Genomic DNA, 22,191 nt, shown 5'->3' with positions numbered 1-22,191 from the left:
ATCACACAGCGATTAGTTGGGGTATCGGACTCACGCTTCAGCGCCCAACGGAACGCGCCGACTACTCCACCGCCCCTAGGGAATAGGTCTGTCGCTAACAAAATACTACTCCCTCGGTTAAAGAATGTATTATGTATTTTTTTAACAAGTTTATCAAAACTAAACTTTAATCATTAATTTATCTTGTAATATATTATTATTATTATTTATAAAATTAACATCATATTAACTCTATTTTGAAATATAAATATGTTGAAACAAAAAATATTAAATATATATATAATTTAACTACTTACCGATGAAAATTTATAGAGTTTGATTTTTTAAATATAAAATACGTCTTTCATTTGGTAATAGAGGGAGTGCTACCCTACTGCACCAAATGCTATAGTATTTGGGCGGGGTCCCAGAGCACATTCATCACCGAAACTCCAATAAGATTCTAGACCACACATATGCTTTGGGGAATCATGATTATTATTCTTGAATCATTGAGAAGAATCAGGACTGGGAGTATGAAACATTTTCCACTGGCACATCGTGATGGTCTAATCTCCATTGGCCTCATGCGTAACTCTCACAATTCTATTATGAAGTTTATGAAATGCCTAATTCCTAAGTTTTTTCCTTTCATTTTTCTCAAGAAATGTATTTTTCCCGTTTCTTTGAGTCGTTCAGGCAAGCCACATATTCCGGACACGTGGAAAAGAAAACTTATCCACATAGCGGGTTAAACCGAGCAAGGCAAAGCCACGTCAAAGCCAGCAAGGCACCAAATCCGCATCCAGTAAGTGAACAGAAGTACCAAAACTAACCCCAAACTTTCCCTGAACTACGTCATGTACCATCACCGTACTTCAGCTGTCGCTGGAGGGGCACGACCGTCCTTTCGGTCCACCTCCCTCGACTTGTTTAACACCCACCCACCCCCCCCCCCCAACCCTGCACCGCACCACCGCGCGAGCGGCATATAACCAAACGCCTCTGCTCCTTCCCCTCCGCCTCCTCCTCCTCCTCCTTGCCTGTGATTTCGCTGCGGGTTGAGGCGGCAGGAGCTCACGTCCCCGGCGAAATCTCCCCCGGAGGACGTACCTAACCATGCCCCAGGAGAATGCGGGTGGGCGAGCGCAGGCGGAGCAGCGGAAGAAGGTGGGAGACCTCGGCTCCGGAGTGAAAGATTGGTTCTTTCCTGCTTTCTTGGTGCCAGGGATGTGAAGTCTCGTGGGGCTCGTGGTCTTAGGAGTGGCGCCGTGAGCTGTGCTGCTCGCGGTGGGATAAGGATTGGTGTGGCCTTTATCTTCTCCGGATTTTGGATAAGCTGGAGCTGGTGGTTTTGGGGGGATTGGATTTCTTGCGGTTCTGATCCGGGCTTAGTTTGCTTCCTGCGGGGCGACGATTTGCTTCCTGGGACAATGGGATTTACCACAGTGATTTATTGCCTTCTTAGGAGACCCCGTATCATCCGAATTGTCCAGTGTCTCTCAAAATCTTCTCCTTGGTTATCTGCAAGAAATCCGTTCTCTCCTTCTCAAGGCATCAAATCCCCAAAATCTGGGCTCTTTTAGCGTTATCGTTAAGAGGGCGCGGTAATTCTTGTTTACCACGTAACATCGGTGGATGGGGAGCCTTTGGTAAACGAGGGTATTGGATTCGGTGACTTGGAATGTATATCCTTATCCAAATCGGCGTATTTTCTTTCCCTGGTAGACAGGGATAGCCTAGCGATGCATATATATTCCGTGCTCAGTAGGGAGGCATATTTACCGATATTTTTAAGCTGAGGAAGGCATATTCAGTGGTTATCATTAGCCTTGACCAAGGGTTTGAGCGTTCATTAGTTCTTTGGCTGGAGGCAAAGGTCAGTCTGGGTTGGGTCAGAGGCGGTAGAGGCTGCAGTGTTTTTGCGTCCGAGTTGTTTGGATTACTTGCCGTCAGTTTGTGGTTTGGTGTGGGTGAGTAGAAACCAGGTCAACACTACTGTTTCATTGGTTTATTTAGTGATAAGAAAGCCTCCCTTGGTGCATCTCAGAATCTGCAGTTGTGTCATGTTTTTTCTGGAAGAGTCGTTGCAGATGTTCCTCTTGGGGGTTTCATCTCTATGCTTATTTTTGCAGAGTAGACTGTTTTGATTGTGGCGTTTCTTGGTATGACGAAATGAGTGTTTACCGCAGTAATCATAGTATAATGTTGCTAGGTCCGTCTAAATAATACAATTCAAAGTCATCTGCCGTTGCGTACATTCTGTAATAGTTGACTTGGATGTACTTTTGTTTTCAGAAAAAATAAATTTTGGTGTGCATAATGTTAACGTTTTCCACTGTTAAAATTTCAGAATTCACCAGAGATGGATTTCTTCAGTGAATATGGCGATGCCAACAGATACAAAATTCTGGAAATCATTGGTAAAGGAAGCTACGGGGTTGTTTGCTCAGCTATTGACCAACATACTGGTGACAAGGTAGCAATCAAGAAAATACAGAATATCTTCGAGCATCTATCTGACGCCGCTAGGATCCTTCGTGAGATCAAGCTTCTCCGGCTTATAAGGCATCCTGATATTGTTGAGATCAAGCATGTAATGTTACCTCCATCGAGGAGGGACTTCAGAGACATTTATGTTGTCTTTGAACTGATGGATACCGACCTGCACCAAGTTATTAAGGCTAACGCTGACTTAACAAAGGAACACCATCAGTTCTTTCTCTATCAGATGCTTCGTGCGTTGAAATATATACATACTGGTATGCATCTTTAAAGATTCCTTATTTCCCCCTAAAAGGTCTTGATGGTGCTGCTTTTCTGATTTCAGTTAAGAGTATGAACGGTTCTGACTAGCATTTGCACACAAATTTCACTTTAGTGCTAATCAATGACAAGGACTTATTTGTACTCCCCATTCTTTAAAGTAGTTCTTTTCTCCTACCTATCCCACACTGTCATGTGTGTATTAAGTTATCGATCATTCCTTTGCTTTCTCAAGTTAGCGTTGAGGCTTCGATTGGTAGTATTATGCTATTTGTGTTGAAAAGTCGAAATATCATGCACAGTCTCCGTGCTTAGATGGAAATGCAAATGTCTATACTCTTGATGTCAACATTTACCTAGCGAACTTGGTTTGCATTCTCTAAGTGGATACATCAATTCTTGCTTTTACTTTGTACTTGGATCGTCTTTTTTCATCTTCTATAATATAATGACATGCAGTTCTCCTGCGTGTTCGAGAAAAAAGGGAAAAAATCTCCATGCACATACATTCATATCCATCAGTTTCGTTTGTGTAAATCCTTGCTTAAATTCTGCGAGATTGAGCGTGTGTGCTGATTTCACTTAGAATCTGCCATATGCATTTACTTTATCGTAGAGTGGCTGTTAAGCTATGCTCTGATGACTTGTCTATTTGGCTGCAGCTAATGTCTATCATCGTGATTTAAAGCCAAAAAATATATTAGCAAATGCTAACTGCAAACTCAAGATATGTGATTTTGGACTAGCAAGAGTTGCGTTTAATGACTCTCCTACCACAGTTTTCTGGACGGTATGCTATTTTTAAAGTTTTATTATATCTGGTTCACAATACTTAATTTGATCAAATTCTCTATGACAATATGGTTGATGTAGTGTGTTCCACACCAAATAATCCTACTTGAAACTTAAGTCTCACCGTCTGCTTTAAAATGACTTGCAGGACTATGTTGCCACTAGATGGTACAGGGCTCCTGAGCTGTGTGGGTCTTTCTTTTCAAAGGTAGTCAATTTCTGCATACTGTGGTTTTGTTTATTAGTCTGATTTTTTTGTGCTGCCTTTTTATTTTTATGGGATTATACAGCCTAAGAAACATATTTACCTTCAGTTATATTTTCCATTTTCTTTTCTCCATCTATGCACTCTGTTGAATAGCTACATTTTTAGCGTTTACTGGTTGATACCTATAGAATGTCCATGTTAGCCCTCATACTGTATTGTGTCTTGAACTCTTGATGCTACATCCGTCAGTATACTGTACCTGGTATGCCTCCATACAGGAGTTCCTCACTTCCTCTAGATGGTTACGAGATAAGTTTGGGCCCTTTTTGGGTTATACATGAATACACCAGTGGTTTTAAAGAAGTATAGCATGGCAGTAATAACAAGATGCTTGTTCAGGAATTAATTTTGTGTACAAGCTGATATACATTGTTTAACATTACAGTTACTCCTGTTAAGTCTTGTATCTGTTGGTTTTCTGTTTCCTCCACCTTCATGTTCAGTTTCAAATTCCTATATTCGACTGATGATATTAAGTTGATTTTTTTTTGTGCAGTATTCACCAGCTATTGATATATGGAGCATCGGTTGCATTTTTGCAGAGATTTTGACTGGAAAGCCTTTATTCCCTGGTAAAAATGTGGTTCACCAGTTGGATTTGATGACTGATCTCTTGGGCACACCATCAACAGATACTATTTCACAGGTATGATTTATTATTTATGGAAATATTGACATGTTCAAGACTCAAACATAATATTGCAAAGTCTCAAATGCTTGTGTTCCTTCTACTACAGATTCGAAATGAGAAAGCAAGGAGATATCTGATCAGCATGAGGAGGAAACAGCCGATACCCTTTTCAGAGAAGTTCCCCAATGCAGATCCTTCAGCACTCAAGCTCTTACAAAGGCTTCTAGCATTTGATCCTAAGGATCGACCGACTGCTGAAGAGGTCAGTGTGTCTTAATGAAACACAGATTTTATGTTTGCACTGCTGTCATTCGTGTTACTTCACAGAATCATATTCTAACAAATAAGTGTATTGTATGCATGATCAGGCGTTGGCTGATCCCTATTTTAAAGGTATTGCAAAAGTGGAGAGGGAACCATCCTGCCAGCCAATTTCGAAAATGGAATTTGAGTTTGAATGGAAAAAGTTTACCAAAGAGGATGTCAAGGAACTTATATTCCGAGAGATACTCGAGTACCATCCTCAACTACTTAAGGATTACATGAACGGCTCTGAAAAAACAAGCTTTCTATATCCCAGGTTTTTTACCTTGACCATATCTTTTAGTTTCTTTTCCCTCTTGTTATTTTGTTTCTATCTAGTAATATTCACAATATACATTCTTAATAGTTCTTGATTCTATTTTTATTATACAGTGCTGCTGACAATTTCCGGAGGCAATTTGCTAGCTTAGAAGAAAATGGAGGGAGGAATGGCGCACTCAACAGGAAGCATGTTTCTCTCCCAAGGTATCTTGCATTGTTTTCCAATGACTTGTGCTGCCAAGTATCGGTTGTGTTGAAATTGATTAAAAAAAGAGGCAAAATGTATTAGTTACTTGATAGGCTTTATCTGTTAACTAGGATGATGTTCAATAAGCTTGTGATACTTGAAAGATTTATCCCTATAAATTAAGGTACATGGGAATATAACATATTGGACCAGGGGCTGGGGTGTCACAGGATCCAGAAATTTTGCTCCAACTTGATTGCTGACCTTGATCGGCTGCTTGCAGGACTACAACCGTTCACTCCACTCCAATTCCTCCAAAGGAAGGTCCGGCTGCAACCTCCCAGGCTCCTCAAAGGATTCCAACAGGTAACTGTTTCTATTTACTATTTGTGACTACCCAGCAGTCTTTTCTTTAATTAGTCCTAACTTCCGATTGCATTGATCTGGCATATGCCATCTTTGCCGATCTTTCAGCTAGACCAGGAAGAGTGATTGGCCCAGTAATACCATCTGAAAATGCAAGCGTCACCGATCCACACAATGCACAAAGGGTGGTAAGGAACCCAGCGGTTGCTTCAGCAACCACCAACTCATCAAACTACTGCTACCACCTGAAGTCAGATTGCTCTGACAGGCAGCAGCACGAGCTTGAGAAAGACCGTATGCAGTATAGGTCAGGGCAACATCTTATGGATGCCAAGGCGGTGCCTGAGATGGCCCAGGACATGCGGTCGTCACGGTACTATGTTTCGAGGGGTGTACCCAAAGCTGATCTAACAGACAGGGCTGCCCTACATGGCATTGCTCCCTTCAATGGGATCACGGCGGTCGCCGGTGCTCTTCACTATGGAGTTACAGGTTTGTACTAGAGCAAATGGCCAGGCGGTTCATTGTGCTTGCCCTTGCTAGAGGTTGAGGGTAATAAGATGGGAACCAGAGCACAGCTCCAGCTGCCCTTCCAGTTGGAAATTCAGAGCACGGACGCGGTGCGTGCTTGATCAACGATGCAAGCGTACGTGAAGGATTTTCAGGCTGGGAAAATGGCGAGCGCCGCCGTTGTTGCTGTTGTTTGATGAGCAATGGGCCAGTGAGCTCGCGCCGATCTTGTGTTCTTCCTGATGCCCCCCAAAAGTGAAGGGGGGGATGAAAGGGCGGGGTGTGGCTTTGGAAGAACGGGGATGAATTGTGGATATGTGTATATGACAATTTGTATTGACAACACTTCATTTTGTATTTAACTAATTAAAATGTTCTGCTTCATTGCTACACATTTAAATCATACTCTGATGTTCTGTAGGTTCTCAAAATTTTTAAGTAGCTATTATACATATTAAAGTGTCCTTGCAGTCTTGCAGGAAAAAATGAGTGGAAAATATTAACGACCTCCTTAGAATAGATGAAACAAGTATAATTACTCATAACTTTTGGGTTGGTGGTCATGGGCAGCCTGGACTGGTAAACCCGACCCATGCATGGGCCGTAGTTTTTGGGCCGGGTTTAGGCTTAAAAATAGACTTTGTCACAATACTTTGTTTAAAAAATGTTCCAAACCTTTATAGAAAAAAAATGAAAACCTAAGGATTGGCGATTCTCCAAAAGTCCAATGAAAATCCTACGGGCTTCAGTCACAATAGGGAGCAAGAGGATAGTATTATTATTATTATTATAGGACGTTGATACCGCTTACTGCCGGTGCCGGTTTCGTATTCCCGCTTGGGGAGCAGAATCGGCAGAGGGTGGTCAGCTCATCAGTGGCTAGAATCCAGTGTTACCTGTCCTGGACATGGTATTAAAATATGGTTTGGATTCGAGTTTCTGATTTGGTAAAAAAAAAATAGATATATAAAATTCAACTCGGAATTCGACTTGGATTCAAGTGTCTAATTCGGTAAAAAAAAAATTAGACACAAGTGTGCAGATACTACATTGCTTAGCTGCTCCCCTAGAGAGCTATACAGCATGTGGAAGAAAACAATAGAAAACTGGCTAGAAGGGACCTCATTGCTCAACAATCTCCATAACGCACACCTTACCAGGGGAGCATGAGTTCAAGACACTTGTAACGTCGGCGTGCAGGCGATGCGAATTCGCCGCCTCCGGCTGGACGGTGACCCACTGGTCATCGACACGCTCGACATGCGCGTTTTGCTCAGGGCGGGCAGAGAACCTGAGCTGAGTAACATCCCTGCACATCTTGTTTAGCTGGTCGATGGAAAGAATCAGATCAAAATCGTCCTCCGTTTCGCTGATCTTGGAAAGCTTGATGCCAACATCGGCCCCGCGGGAAGCAACAGTCCCAAAGAGCAAAGGATGCCCGATGACTGGCCTGTTGGACAAGCTGCATATCTGCACCGGAAAGGTGAAGTCATTTCAGGCATCTGAAGCTATAGAAACATTTTTTTTTTTTGGAGGAACCATATAGACAGAGTATTAGGATGAAAGAAAAAGGCACGAAGTGTGAGCTTTGAGCTCACATTTTCCATCCCCGAAGGAATTTAGAAGCTTAACTAGGATGCATCTCATCGTTATCATTTCATACAACAAATTGATGTGAGATTCACTATTGACCATTGAATAAGAGTACCCCATAATTTGGAATGATTAGCTAACACGATCAAAGGGAAATAAGTGAATGTGAAACGTGTGATGAGAAGACAGTGAGGTGACTGGCACATGATCATACCTGTGTATACTCCACGCCCATTTCATTGAGGGTGTCCAAAATTTTATTCGATGACAGTAAGCTGAAAATACCACCAGACCCTGCTGGCTTTTCAATTATCTCCCAGGGAGACTTCATCAGAACCTTTTTCCTGTTTACCTCAGAGGATATACTGACAATTGGAAGCTCCAGTTCTTCCAGAACCCACACCTGCAAATGGATTCCATGAAACATAAGGAGGAATTAGGACACACATCTATGGGACTATAAAAGGAAAATGGATGAAGATCATAGTAGCACAATGCTTTGTACCTTCTGAGTGTTCAAACCAAAATAGTCATTCTCTATGAGGCAGTTCCTAATTGACTCCACATGATCATCTGGGGAAACAATAATGAAAGGGGGAGAGGCATGATTTTCTAAAACCTGCGACAAGCAAAAAAAAGATCAGCTTTGCCCATATTAAGACTGTTTTGTTATGAAGTAAGCATAAATGTAATATCACAACACACGTGTAGCAAATAAGCTACAAGCAACCAACAATAATTGCAGTTTTTCATCAGTAGATAGACCAATACATTGAATGACATATTCATCAAAGTACATTCCCGAGTTAAAAAAAGGAGCTATCCACTCAGAACATGGTAAAAACACTACAGGAGCAAAGGGCAATGGGCATGTTCAACCTTAAATTTCAACAGTTCTGATTGTTAGCAGTTCCTTACTTTTCCTACATTTATTATGTTCTTTGGGGAAATTTGATGTGTTTGGATTTCACTACATATGAAAAGAAACACAGAACACGCATTTACGCTAATATTTTCAGTTCCCATATGGAAAAAAACTACAATCAACAACCATTGAAAAAAAAATGTACCTTCATAAACTCACTAAAAGAATTTAGCAAACTCAGAAACTCGGCATCAGAGTTAGAGCCATTTCTAACAAGTACAATAGCTGCTTTTGACTTCAGAAGAATCTCGAGACCATTTTTGAGTTCACTACTGAAGACATGTTCTGCTTTCTCTTCATGGTTGATGAGACTCTTGTATGGTATTCTCATCACTCCTTTTCTTGACAGTGAAGAGTTAGCCAGCAAATCCTTTGAAGGGCTGAAAATGACATGTTTGGAGAGCAAATGAGATTAAGAGTTTTGGACGTATCATTAAGGGCTGTTGTTTCACCAAAAGGGAACAAAGAATGAAATACTTTCCCATAACTGGCACTCAGGCAGTGTCAACATGTGTATATAGTAAAGGTGCAGTATATAAAACAAATGTTCTACTTCTTTTGAAGAACACTTTGGTAGGACACAAAACAAAGGATGTTACCTTTCAATTTGTTTGCTTACAGAATGCATTGCATGTCGGAACAATTGGAAGTCAATGCACCCCATCTGCTCTGCAAGTGAGGCCTTTTGGACCTTGTCCCCTGATAGCAAACCTTCCAGAACATGGCCTTGGTCCATTTCAGAAAGTATCTTCTTTGCTGCAATTACACGACGTTGTAGCCTCTTCCTATCCTTCCACTCCTGTCAAAATTCAAACTAGGTCATGCATTATTTTAAATTAGAATGCAATATAAAACATAAAAAAGACTGAGATCATCACACTGACTTTTGTTAGAACCTAAAGTATGAAAGTTCATTGACTATTTCACATCTGTTTACTGAACTAAATGCTACATATGTATCCACAATATGCAATAGCTAGTAATTTAGACCTAAAGCATTCTTCGTTTCTTTTAAGGTGCAAATCATGATTGTACATGGGAACATGGCATGCAAGAAAAGGATGGTGCAGACCTAACCATCGCACGCCTTTCTTTCTTTGATCTCTTATCAGAACGTGAATTGAGCTCAAGCAGCCCCTTTGGAGGTGTAATCCACATTTCTCTGCTCTCCGTATCAACATCAGGTACAATATCTTTGGCAAATGGAATCCACACATGCTCACGTGATGAACTTGAATCTTGAATTTCTGAATTTGGATCAACAATAGTACCCTCAGCAGAGCCAATCATCACCTGTAGAAGATCTCCACCTCCAAAATTGAAAACCTGAGCAACTGTTCCTACAAGCTTGCCCGTGTCCTGTGAGAAGAACGAATTTCAAGCTTGCACATATGCCCATCTTGCAGTTTCACTTTCTAATGAAATCAACAAATGAAGCACCAAGAATTTGAAGAACAAAACATGAAGTAAGACATATGTACCTTGACAATAACTCTCATGCCAACAAGGTCAAGTGAATAGAATTCATCTTCCTCAATTTCTGGCCTATCTTCAGCTTTCACAAGTATCGCTGAACCAACTATTTGCCTAGCCTAAAAAGAGTGACAAATGAATCGTGTCAGAAGCTAAGTGTATGGCCAGATAAGGTAAAGCAGTAACACATTGCATGCTACTCAAACAACAATTATATGCCAGAGACGTGCCACGGCACAAAATGATCGCTAGCTTGAGCTGGACTACTCATGCAGTCATGCCCATCAATAGATCTTGAGCCAGCCAACAGTTGTCATTTGGCATCCCATATGTAGATTGAGAGGAACAGAGATACAACAAGGGATGTTTCGCCAAGTCAGGTGTTTGCTGCAAGAAGCCGACTGCACTTCGACACCAGTATTTCAGCTAGGCTAGTTCATTTAAGGATCCTCGCCTTAGAAATTGAGCAAGGTTACTTACAAAGCTAACTCTACGACCAGTTGAGGTATACAGATTAACAAAAGCAGCTGACTCCACGGGAATGCAAAGCAAACAGACCTCATCCAAATTATTGATCCCATCAAAGTTGATGATCCAACTCTTCTTCCCCGTGTGAGCCCTTCCTCGAACAAGCTCGAATTCCTTGACTTGTTGCTTCCCGGCAGCCCGAGCCCTCAGCCATCTCTTCCCCGGCTGTTAAAACGTGCAACCCACGGCACATTAACGATGCGATTACAGAGAGAACCCACAGCCAATTAACGTAGGGTTACCGTGGCAAATCGGAGCTCGGGGAAGTCGGTGCGTGGCGCGACGAGGACGTCGCCGCGCACCCCGTGCGCGCCGGTCACGTAGCCCACCTCCACCAGCTCCTCGTCGTCGTCTTCGTCGTCGTATTCCTGTTCCTCCTCCTGTTGATAGAATTCATCTTCCTCCTCCTGCTCCCGCGCGTCGCTGAGGCTGGAGAGGAGCGCGGCTCCAGGCCGGGCGGGTGCGAGCGCGACGCGACGGCGCGGGAGGAGGCGGGAGGAGGGCGCGGGGAGGCGTCGGAGGACGCGGGATGGGGAAGGGGTGAACCGGACGGGCAGGGGGAGGGAGAGCGGCGCCGAGGTGGATGCGGAGGCGGGAGGCGCCATTGGTAGCGTGGGGGAAGCTGCCGCCGCCCGCCCGGTGAGTTAGACGGACGGGACGAAAGAGGATAGGAGGGTGCTATCTCTTAATTGTCTCAGCATATTTTTTAAAAAAATATTCTTAATTTCTAATATCTCATAATATTTAAAGTTATTTTTTAATATAGACGGTCATTTGAAAAAAATACAAAATTAGACTACGGTCACGCACTAGAAGAGCGACATACGTCTGTGGTCTTTCCAAGGATAATAGATTTAAAAATAAACATATCACTCTTCCAACAAATAACAAGTTTAAAAATAAAAAATAGTATGCTTCATTGCTCTCAAGATTCAAAATACTATCAAAATAATCATTAATTTTTTTAAAAACATTAGTAATATAGAGGATACTATAATCTAACTATCGTTGCACGGTATTATCACAACCATTCCAACTAGCAACAGTCTGACACACTGTGTACAATGGAAAAAAAACAAATTTTATTGCATTCAAAAATTTCTCATTGTACAATTTTTTTTAAACAATAGCGGGCGATAGTATTATCTGTTTCTTATTTGTAATTTTTTTATTTTCGAAATATAAAAATAAAAAGCTCTCTGTTTCAGTATGCCTGCAACTGAAACAATTGGGTTGCGTCATGCGTGGGTACGTTCTATTCATTTACTTGGGCTAGCTCGTCGCACCAGCATTGATAGCCCAATTGAAACAGTAATGAAGAGCAAATATCCGATGAAGATTTTGGGACCTCAGGTGATAGGCTGGTTGAGGTCTACGTCTGTTCTTGGGCTGAATGGTTCCTCTGGGCCACCAACTTGTCGAGCCAATTTAGCAACTTTTACACTGTAAAAACTCGGCCGTGTTGGACTTCACTTTGGACATGGCTGAACTCTGGCCACTATATGAACAGACGTACTGGCCTGATGAATAATTTACAGGTGACACTATTTCACCATTTTACAGTTACCGCACCTCACTGGGACATAACAGAACTAGTCTGGAGTACATACATGCATGCACGGATCAAATGAAGACATCGATGCATTTTGTTGCATGTGTAAGCTGCAACACTGCACCGTCGCTGTCCACCCTGGTCAGCTTTATCTCATCCATCCAACCAACCATCCTCACCTTGGCATTCATTGCCCGGTCGATCCCCGTCCATTTCGAACGCCATGGACGAAGTTGGCGCTGCCCAATCGAGCAACTGCCGTCGCTCGACACCTCCCTTTCGGAGCCCAAAAGAGGCTCCGCATTGCCTAGCTCGCTGGTCGTCGTCGTCGTCGTTGCGACGCAGCCGTCCCACGGCCGGGCGCAATTAACTCTCCTGGCGCCGCGCTTGCACTTTGAGTCTCCGCGAAGGCGCGCTGGGCGGGCGCTAGCTCGATCGCCACCGGCCATGGCCGGCCGGCCGGCCGTTGATCATCCATCCACGCGCGCACGGCGTCGCTGTCGCGGATCGGTGGCTTGCAAACCCGGCCAGCTTCCCATCACGGCGCCAGCTCGCATTAATGGAACCCGAAACGCCGTGCCGTGCATGTGCCATCGTTGCGATTGGCGCCTAATTCTCGCTTTAATTCCCACGATAATATCATCAGTGTAATCGTTAGTTTTATTTGTCAAGCGCGTGCATAATTCTAGTATATCGGAGTACGGGCTTGTTATAGTGTGTAATGCATATTTTTGGTTCCTAAGGTACATTTTGTTTTGAAAAAAGTCATCAAAAGTAAGTTTTGGTTGTTAATTTCTTTTATAACTAATAAAAGTGGTCTATACTAAATAGCGTGACTAGTCTCGCTGTAATATTTTATCAATATTTGATTAAAAACTTATCTCTTTTATTATTTATTATATTTTATTTAGGCTCTTTATTTAGATAACTTGTTTTCTGAATCTTATGGAAGTTGAACGGCTAATTTTTTATAATTTTTATTCCAAATTTAGTTATTTATCTTTTGTATTTGATATGAATTTTTTTATTTAATCTAGATCTTTAGAGGTTTATAACAATGAGTGGTCCATATTATTTTTTTATTATGTAATTTCGAATTTAGCTATTTATTAATCGCATTTGATATGGATTTTTTGTGTAATCTAAACCGTTAGATGTTCGTAACAATGAGTAGTCTAGATTTTTTTTTTCAGGTTAACGTGGTAATTTTATGATCTCAAGAGCGAACGTGGTGACTCTATTTTCTCTTCAAATATTAAGATAATATGTATTTTAAGCTGTCAATTGCTATAAAATCAATATCATGTTAAAAATACTTTGAAATACACGTGAGCAGTGATAACACGTGTCCTGCGACTTAAACTTCGTGGCGGTGGCGTTTGACGTACGCGCGCGCGCGGCACAGCAAGGTTGACCGGTGGCTATTCTTCGCTGGTTCCGATCAATCGCCGTCGTGACAGTAACACGTGCCGGCCAGGTCAGCCATATGATCAGATTAATATATCCCATAAGCTCGCACAATCAATGCAAAACTTGCGATCGTGTTGCAGCATGGATCGACCGAGCCAGCCTACTTGGGTGCTGGAGTGGACGACGACATGCGTATAGGCTGCAGCTAGCCTGCGGGGTCGTTGTTACGTTTTTTTACGCGTATATAGCAGTACACCACACTTACACATTCACGAGTATATATATATTATTACTGAAAGCACTCGTATATATAAATAATTAGCAACAGAATTTAAATAACCTGATGGGTCGTGCGTAAATTACGTTTGTCATAGCTGTGGATCGAGCTGACTTTCCTTTGGTTCAAAGACATCCGGCTTCTGTTGACGACGATTAATGATCCGTGCAACCGCTGCTAGCTGCCGTAATCAATTACGCACCTATTGAGCGCGTGCTCGTCTATGTCGACGCTGATGACGACTTAAATGAAAATAAAATCAACAAAAATCCGATAGAAACACGGGAGTATATCACAGATCACACAGAGATTGCACTACACGTTACGAGAAGAAGAAGAAAAACCGTGCCATGTATATTTTGGCTGGTTCAAATTAAGTGCGTACTAACCTATATTTCATGTCACATACAGTCTAGTGTCATGCAAACTACTAATCGTCGTCGCGTAGTCAAAGAGATAACGTGACTTTGTTTCAGACATTTTTATTAAGTGCGCGTCATACTACATGCACGGATCTTTCCCCCCTTTTTGAGACGCATTCTATGAGTCTACAACGATATATATACTCCATCTAATTATAAATGTAGGTCGTTTTAGGCTCCTCAACTATTCTCTAAATATAAATCATTCTTAAATTTCTATGCATTTTTTTCTCTTTTATTCTCTTCTTATCCTTGTTTAATAAATACTACTACTCTCACAAATAAATAAGTTATCTTTCCAATACAGAATAAATAAAGGACAACAAGAACATTTGATCTACTTTCTTAATCCTTGTGTACAAGTCTAAAACGACCTATATTTGCAATCGGAGGAAGTATTATTTTTCGGATCATGTCAGTAGTCCAAGTTTTCTACCACCATGACACATAAGTTTATCGACAGGTTCATATAGATATCCATGAGAAATCAGGGAAGTACACTAGCTAGACTTGCTTTAGCCTATTCATGTATGCACATGTATGATCTTATCAACAAACAATGATGATCATGCAGACCACCTTAGCTTGCAAAAAGTAACCTAGCTTCAATTCATTGGTCCCCTGAACAATCAATTTAAGAACATTAAATTTTCTCTAAATATTAATTTGAATTCAAGGAAAAGGAATAAGCTAGGGCATAAAGTTACCACAGCTCAACAGTACAGTGCAGTACTGCACCCATAAGCCAAATTAAGTGCAAAGCATGAGCTCATTAGAATCAGGTACATGTACAAGAAACTTCTAGTACTGGAGCCCAGCTTAGTACGTACTGATGCTACTACTGGCTAGCTAGATCATATCAACAACCAAATCTCTATCGGGCTAGCTTATCTCGATCACCATCATCATCATCAACTCATCAGTCATCAAGGGTGGTGATGGTTGTCGCCATCGTCGTTGTGAACGAAGGACGGAAACATGTCCTGCAAGAGGCCAGCATAGTCCTGTGCCATGAAGTGCTGCATCCGGAGTGGAGCTCTAGTAGCCGCCGTAGCAGTGGCAGTACCAGCCGTACCGACAATGGCAGCCAAGCCATGCTGGTCAGGCAGCGCATGGCTCGACATGGCGGCGCTCACCTGGTGCGCACGCACTCCGGCGGCGGCGCCCGTGCCGCTCACCAGCTCCTGCAAGGCGTGGTGGTGGCCCTGCTGCGGCTGCAGGAGGCCGAGCGCGTCGTAGGCGGTGAAGCAGGGCCTGAAGGCGAGGCCACCGCCACCGCCACCGATCGGTAGCGGCGGCGGCGGGTGGTGGAGGTTCGGGTGGTGCACGGAGAGGAGGTGTGTGCTCCCGCGCAGCGTGGCGGGGATGGGGTGCGTGTGCTTGCCCTCGTACGTGGTGATCACGACCGCGGCGTCCTGGTACGACCGCTCCACCCGCTTCTTCACCGGGCACTTCTGCGTCGTGCACCGGTAGTAGCTCCTGCATTATAATTGTATAATTGCATTTCATCAATCACCATGCTCGTCGAGATCGATCAGAATGGTGACCTAATTCGTTGACGCGTGACGGGGTGAACATTGGATTACCTGATCAAGTAAAAAAAAAGTATACGTACGTACCTAGGAAATGGGCTGTTCTTGACGGCTTTCTGGCCGTATTTGCGCCACCGGTAGCCGTCCTCGAGGTGGTCGACCTCGCTCTTGGTCATGAACGCGAACTTCGGCTGCCGCGACCGCTTCTCGCCCTTGCCCTTGCCCTTGGCCGCCCTGCAGATCACACACACACGCGTGCCAACTCGATCAATCTATGCATGCAGAAAGTGAGAAATGATCGGTCGCACATGGCGGTAGCTAGATCTGAATCACTGAATGCATGTTTTTGTGTACTCGATTCTGCGTTCATACTCGTACAAACTACAAAGATGATAAGTTAGTCCATTCAAACATGCATGGCTGTAGATGCGTAGGTACGTGCGTACGGTCGTCCGGCGCGCATACATGGCTTTAGGTTCACACGCACCGTACAAACTGTTCTTAATTTTTGTTTGCTGGATTTGGAGATCTATCATGGTCACATGTTGCAACAGAAAAAGGAAGTTGAGAAGTAATTTTCGATGAAATTTAAGGATCGGTTGGGCTAGCTAGCTAGCTACTTATTGGACTAATTGATGATCAGAGCCGTCTGCTGATCTTAAATCCTTCCGGGGAGTGATCACGAATCAGGAAAACTCCAGGCCGTAGGTGTGGTCAAATTGGAAGTAGATGTCAAGACAAGGAAGCAAATCAAACGTAATTAGGCAAAAAGGTGTGAGGAACAAACATCGATCAAAATTTTAAAACCCTAAAGATCATGTTTTTTCTTCCCCGCAAAACAAAAAAGATCATGTTTTTTCTTGTTTTGTTTTCTTAGACATGCAGCATGCTAATGAGAAACCCTAGCAGAGTTCACACCTTGGCCAAACCAAAGATGGAAACGAAAAGGAACGGTACTGATTATGTGTGGAGGAAGGATTCACTAGTGAACAAGCAAAATCCAGAGAGAGATTAAACTGCTAGTCCAGATAAAACTGCTCCAGATCTTGATTAGGCTATAGCTGATCTAAAACTCCAAGATCAAGAACGGGTAAATTTTTGAAGAAACGATCGAAATCTGTTCAGATCAACTCACCCTTTCTTGTTCTTCTCCTCTCCTTCCCCATCCCTCTTGGCCGCCGCCGATCCATCTTTGCTCTCCTCCATCTCCCACTCCTCCTTGCACTTCCCGGCCGACTCCTCGCCCGCTCCGGGGCCGGGGCCACAGGCCTCGCTCGACGTCGACGACACCGACACGCTGTTCGGCGTCAGCGGCGCCGGCGTCGCCCCAACCCCACCGCCGGGCATCCCGACGCCGGCAGCAGCGCCAGTGTCCACCAGCAGCTCCCTCTTCACCTCCTCCGCGGCCGGCGCGCCGAACTCCCCCGCGAACGCCTCATAGTCCAGCAGCGGCGCCTGCGGGTAGTCCGCGAACCACGGCTGCTGCACCATCGGCGTTGTCGACGCGTCGGGCCGCTGCGCGAACAGCGACGCCAGCTCGTCGTGGAACTGGAAGTCGCCGGAGAGGTGGTGCTGGTAGCCGCCGCCGTTGTCATGCCTCACGCCCGACATGGATGGATCGGCAGGAGGAGCGCGCACGCTGCCTGAGATCAAGCTGATGGCCTAGCTCGACGTGTGCTCTCTCTTCACATATAGATTGTTCTAGCCGCCTAGCAGTGTGGTGCAGTAGAGAGAGGAGGATAGAGAGAGGGCGAGGAAAGGGAGAGGTGTGCAAGCAAGGGAGCTGGAGCTGAGCTAGGCAGAGAGTGTGATCATGTGTGTGTGGGTGGGGGAGATCAAAGATGGATGGGTGGTTGGGTGGGAGGGCTAATAAGGCCTTCGTTTAATTATGACAATTACTAGTTAATTGTGGGCTTGATTAAAGCTAATGAATTGATTTGATTCGCTTTGTTAATCACTAAACTTTATTTAATTAGGTTTTAGTAACATCAGGCTTAATTTACCAATTCTCTCTCCAGTACAGTAGTCGCTGCCAATTCTTTTACACTGTTAGCCTTTACCGTTTCTCTTACCAAACGTGCGTAACAGAAGGAACATGCCAAACTTTGTCTTTTTGCCGATTAGAAGTCGTGTAATTTCGCGAGCGAATTTTGACAAAATCGATCTCGCTCATTCAAGACGAGTAAGAATAATAATTTATCTGTTGTTCACTGGTTACCAATTGTGGAGCTGTTTGTTTCTGAAAAGGGGTTTGTCTGTTCATAAAAAGTCATTACCAACAGCGAAGGAACAGTAGTGGTTGGTAGTGGTCCAAGGGCATACACGGCATCCGGTGAATCAGCGACGGCCACCGGGATCAGCCGGTCACGTAGGTCTGAACGGTGAGCCGCGTCAAACGTTCAAACGTATCCTCCACCGACACGTGTCCGTGGCGCTTTGACCAGCCCCGCTTCTCTGACCGAGCCGGTCGTGCCCGTTAGTTGACGCCAGCATGACGCTGCCGGTGCTAATCGAACGCTTCTCGGACGGCCGCGTCGTCACGAACGGACGTCGCAGGGCAGCGGGCTCAATAAGTTTCAGCTCCGAGATCATGCAGAATTTAGTTTGCAGGATGAACTAAAATAATTAAATATCTATTTATTTAATATAAGAACCTGATGTTTAAACCAAAACTTTCAATTTACTCATAGTTTTAGCTCTAAAATTTTTTAAAATCGGAGATGGCCGATTTCAAAAATTCTTAAGCTAAAGCTAAGCCAAACAAACTCTAAATCAAGCGGCTGAACCAGTAAGCCACCGGCTTCCAAGTGGACCATCCTCTTTCGTGTTGCCTTTCAATTGAGACAGTGTGAGGCGCGCAGCCAATGGCGACTGCGACGGTCGAAAGCAAGCAGCTCGAGCATTGCTTGCGTGCGGTCGGGCGATGAAGAGCCACCGAGTTCAGGACAGTTCACGAGGTTGGTCGCGGGCGGGCCGACCACGGCAGCACTACGTGTGTTGATCGATCGCCGCGCCGCACTGCACCACACTGGAGAAAGCAACACGCGCCCTGGCTGCGGCTAGGAGTTTCAGAGTGCTCTGGTTTCGTGTGTGTTTCTCTTGGTTTGACACGAGAGGCTGCACTATTTTCGTGCGACCTTCTGTTGCTCTTTCATGGCGAAAAGAAGGGTTAGATTTGGCAGGATCGCGCAGCGGCTGGCGTGGTGACGACAATGGATGTCTCGAATTTGCTGTCACTGAAGCCGGGCCGCTCGATGTGCCGTGCTTGATTTCGGTGGCAGAGTAGCTCTATGCGCCTGAAAAATCTGCATGTTATATGATGCCATGAGATGATATCATACGTTATACTAATACCTTGTTTTGGTTGCGGTAGTAGCCATTTAGATGAACATGAAAATTTCAACAAAATATGTGGATACATAGCTTATTAAGATCGGTCATTTATATTGAGATTAGTGTTAAAGAGGTATATGAAAAAAAATTATAGAATAGATAAAGAGAATCAACGAATGGATAAGTATCAGATGTGAAAGATTGACGATTAACATAAATTGTGCGTACATAATGATACGTGGAGTTGTGTTTCACCGTTTAGATAGTTTACCAGTTTTCTCGTGCTGCATAGATCCCATGATGTCACACGGCTTAATAATTAGTCACTAATATTATTGTTTTGTTGAATGCGTTTGAGTTCACATTATGATTTGACGCGAATTTGACTAAATGACGCCTCCAGTTCAAGTAAGACGACCACTCTCTCACGGATGATCAATCATGCATGATCAGGTTGGTATCGTTTAGCTATTTTAATCGCGTTGAATCCCATGGATTAAACTAATTTCTGTGATGCAGCTATGGCGTTGTTCATGCTTAGAATAGCATATCACTCAACAACCAACAATTATTGACGTTTGAAGATTGAAGAAACTTACTATAAATAACTCGAATAGCTGGATTATCTACGTACATGCACCATTATCTTTATGTCTTTGACAGTTGGATGTTGAAGCCCATAAACATTTGGTCTAATGAGGGTGCTTAATCAGTCAAGACAGCGTTGGCACGCCGCAACAAACCGCATTCTTTTCTGTTACCTGAATGCAACAAAATTCAGAGTTCAGACACAAGGCAGCCAACAACCTCAGCTAAGAGGGAGAGATTTAAGGTAAGTTTGATTCACGTCTAAGTTTATTAGACTAAAGTTAGATATATTATATATTTTTAGATAACAGTTTAGTTGATTGCATTATAACTATGATAAATCATAGTTCATTAGTTCTCTAATTCATACATTACACACTTAGTTTTTTCTTAACTTTGCTACGCTTATGAATAAGAATTTGTTATATATAGTAAATCACATCTGACTAATTTTAAACGTATCAAATATACTGTTATATTAGTTCAACTAGTACATCAGTGGAGTAGGAATCTTTGGCATACTTTATTTATCTTTCGAGAGTTTTTGGGCAGTGTTTATTAATTCGGCGGTTGCTTAGAATCCTTGACATTGTGGGCTGATAAATATACAGCAGGATTAGTACGATGCGGCCAAACCAAAGTCAATTGCAAATCTGGGGATGCAAGGGAAAGGACAACTGCTATCCACACAAAGACACTTTTGGTCCCCATAAATTTTATTTTCTAGCTGATACGACTAGGAAAACACTACAATTGAGCTCGTGGAATGCGAGGCAGCCAACTAATTACCTACGTATCCAAGCGTCTTCACCTTTGTTAAATCCCTGCAAGACACGGTGACTTGCGAGGCTCACGCAACTGAGCTGCGAGTGTCCCTACGGGTTCGTACACGACTCCAGAGTAAAATACTCCGGTCCTTCTTTTGATGATGAGATTTTAATATTTATAATGATCATTGCAGTAATAACTGGTTTAATAAGCGATCAACAATTAGTTCTTCACTTATGAATAGTGCTCCGATCACTATGAACAGATCTTCGACCACGATGAACAGTTCTTCCATCATGATAAATAGTATTCTGACCACGGTGAATAATACTCTGACTATAGAAAACAATACTCGGCTACATGGATAGTACATCCGACCAGATGAGCAGTAACTCCGACTAATGAAAAATACTTTATGACTACGACCAGTACCTACAATCAGTAGTCACAGTCAGTGAGGCGATCAGTGATCATAATTTGTTTCAGCAGTTGATCTCTGGACAGGTGGAAGAGCTGGTAGGATTCAAGTACATGGATATGCTAAGTATATAGTCAAATACAAGAAGGTTGATCTGCAATAAAAAATACTCGTGTAGATATATTCGAGTTTACGTGGTCGATTAGGAAAGATAGGTTAGTTATAGAAAGTTTAGAGATTAAAAGGCATAGTCGAATCATATCTATACGTCTTGTTCGATTTGAATTAGAAGTTCTGTTCTCTTACTTCTAAGACATACCGTCCTTTAAATATGAGAGGGCTATGGTCAATTGAAAAAGTCAACCAATCGATCAAAACACAATCTATCTTTCGTTTTTATCTATTTTGCCTAGCTTCTGTAGTCATATTCTCTCTTCCAATCTACATTATTATCTATTCTTGATCTCGATAACTAAGGACAAGCTGTCGACCATCCGCGCTCCGACAGGGTCTCTCCCGAGCGTGGGTGACGATGAAGGTCTCATAACATAGCTCCATGACCGGGGTATCCTGGGTGTTGGTCGTCTTTGGCGTGACATCTTTTTGTGTCAATACACTTTTTGGCGACTCCACTGGGAAAAAACTTATGGCTGCCTTTTAGCCGAATTTTAAAACCTTAGCCATGACGAACAGATCCGAAATCAACCCCGACAATATCATTGTGCTTATCATTGAGGAGCTAGATGAGAAGGCACAACAAGAATATGAAAGACGTAAGATAGATTTTGACAGGGCGTTCGTTTCGCACTACCAAAAGACGAGGCACGGCATTGTCCAGAAGGGAGGAGATTTCACGCCTATCTATACCAAGCTCGAGATAACTCCCACTGTAAGTAACGTACCTCCTTCTGAAGAGAAAGTTGCTTTAATGATTAATCAGCAAGTAGGTGTTGTTATGAGTAACAAGTTTGATACATTAGTCTCGAGGGTTAGTCCCTGATAATGATTTTAGGTATGCTGGATAACGGGTGCGTGAATGGCGTTTTAGGAATTGATGTGTGCGTGTACGATGGACTCAGGGACATAGGGAGTTATACAGGTTCAGACCTCCCGAATGATAATAGCCATACGTTTTGTGCTATATTATGGAGGATCTCAATTGGTTACAGAGGTAGTTCTAGCTGGCTGCCAGACTTGATCTGCCTTTTTCTACAAGCAGGGTCCTCATCCTTTCATATAGTAGGGAGGAGGAGAACTTACATATGGGTCCAAACAGAAGACTCTGCTC

At 43.2% G+C, this 22,191-nt stretch overlaps 3 protein-coding genes across 5 annotated transcripts; 1 reads left to right on the top strand and 2 right to left on the bottom strand.

The window, feature by feature from the left end:
• The first annotated feature begins 950 nt into the window (after positions 1-950).
• Positions 951-6,487, top strand: LOC133929429 (mitogen-activated protein kinase 7-like). 3 transcript variants are annotated; one of them, XM_062376177.1, is made up of 10 exons: positions 951-1,149; positions 2,333-2,741; positions 3,408-3,535; positions 3,686-3,745; positions 4,302-4,451; positions 4,543-4,698; positions 4,805-5,016; positions 5,133-5,225; positions 5,492-5,574; positions 5,683-6,487. In XM_062376177.1, exons 1-10 carry the CDS (start codon positions 1,099-1,101, stop codon positions 6,075-6,077), a joined length of 1,737 nt encoding a protein of 578 aa, XP_062232161.1. In that variant the 5' UTR covers positions 951-1,098; the 3' UTR covers positions 6,078-6,487. The 3 variants fall into 3 exon arrangements, with proteins under 3 accessions (XP_062232161.1, XP_062232163.1, XP_062232162.1); XM_062376179.1 differs by having other exon boundaries at positions 5,687-5,843; XM_062376178.1 differs by lacking the exon at positions 951-1,149 and adding an exon at positions 1,171-1,952.
• Positions 6,488-7,043: 556 nt separating this feature from the next.
• LOC133929428 (uncharacterized) lies at positions 7,044-11,283 on the bottom strand. The gene is made up of 9 exons (XM_062376176.1): positions 10,846-11,283; positions 10,634-10,768; positions 10,084-10,194; positions 9,680-9,961; positions 9,202-9,401; positions 8,748-8,982; positions 8,183-8,296; positions 7,892-8,080; positions 7,044-7,554 (listed from the first exon to the last, which is right to left on the bottom strand). Exons 1-9 carry the CDS (start codon positions 11,206-11,208, stop codon positions 7,207-7,209), a joined length of 1,977 nt encoding a protein of 658 aa, XP_062232160.1. The 5' UTR covers positions 11,209-11,283; the 3' UTR covers positions 7,044-7,206.
• A 3,629-nt stretch (positions 11,284-14,912) lies between these two features.
• Positions 14,913-17,644, bottom strand: LOC133929427 (WRKY transcription factor WRKY51-like). The gene is made up of 3 exons (XM_062376174.1): positions 16,932-17,644; positions 15,884-16,030; positions 14,913-15,743 (listed from the first exon to the last, which is right to left on the bottom strand). Exons 1-3 carry the CDS (start codon positions 17,405-17,407, stop codon positions 15,191-15,193), a joined length of 1,176 nt encoding a protein of 391 aa, XP_062232158.1. The 5' UTR covers positions 17,408-17,644; the 3' UTR covers positions 14,913-15,190.
• Between the last annotated feature and the right edge of the window lie 4,547 nt (positions 17,645-22,191).

This window comes from Phragmites australis, chromosome 9, assembly GCF_958298935.1.
Source record: "Phragmites australis chromosome 9, lpPhrAust1.1, whole genome shotgun sequence".
In the NCBI taxonomy this organism is placed as follows: domain Eukaryota; kingdom Viridiplantae; phylum Streptophyta; class Magnoliopsida; order Poales; family Poaceae; genus Phragmites; species Phragmites australis.
This window is presented reverse-complemented; position numbering and strand designations above follow the sequence as displayed.

What these genes read in the sequence shown, in the direction of transcription:
- LOC133929428 (XM_062376176.1), bottom strand. Translation starts at nt 11,208, where the DNA reads ATGGCGCCTCCCGCCTCCGCATCCACCTCGGCGCCGCTCTCCCTCCCC. An exon ending in GCATGAGAGTTATTGTCAAG is followed by an intron (nt 9,962 to 10,083) that starts GTACATATGTCT and finishes TTCTTCTCACAG; the next exon opens with GACACGGGCAAGCTTGTAGG. An exon ending in TGGGCGTGGAGTATACACAG is followed by an intron (nt 7,555 to 7,891) that starts GTATGATCATGT and finishes TTTCCGGTGCAG; the next exon opens with ATATGCAGCTTGTCCAACAG.
- LOC133929427 (XM_062376174.1), bottom strand. Translation starts at nt 17,407, where the DNA reads ATGTCGGGCGTGAGGCATGACAACGGCGGCGGCTACCAGCACCACCTC. An exon ending in GAGGAGAAGAACAAGAAAGG is followed by an intron (nt 16,031 to 16,931) that starts GTGAGTTGATCT and finishes TGTGATCTGCAG; the next exon opens with GGCGGCCAAGGGCAAGGGCA. An exon ending in AAGAACAGCCCATTTCCTAG is followed by an intron (nt 15,744 to 15,883) that starts GTACGTACGTAT and finishes ATTATAATGCAG; the next exon opens with GAGCTACTACCGGTGCACGA.
- LOC133929429 (XM_062376177.1), top strand. Translation starts at nt 1,099, where the DNA reads ATGCCCCAGGAGAATGCGGGTGGGCGAGCGCAGGCGGAGCAGCGGAAG. An exon ending in GTGGGTCTTTCTTTTCAAAG is followed by an intron (nt 3,746 to 4,301) that starts GTAGTCAATTTC and finishes TTTTTTGTGCAG; the next exon opens with TATTCACCAGCTATTGATAT. An exon ending in TCCTCAAAGGATTCCAACAG is followed by an intron (nt 5,575 to 5,682) that starts GTAACTGTTTCT and finishes CCGATCTTTCAG; the next exon opens with CTAGACCAGGAAGAGTGATT.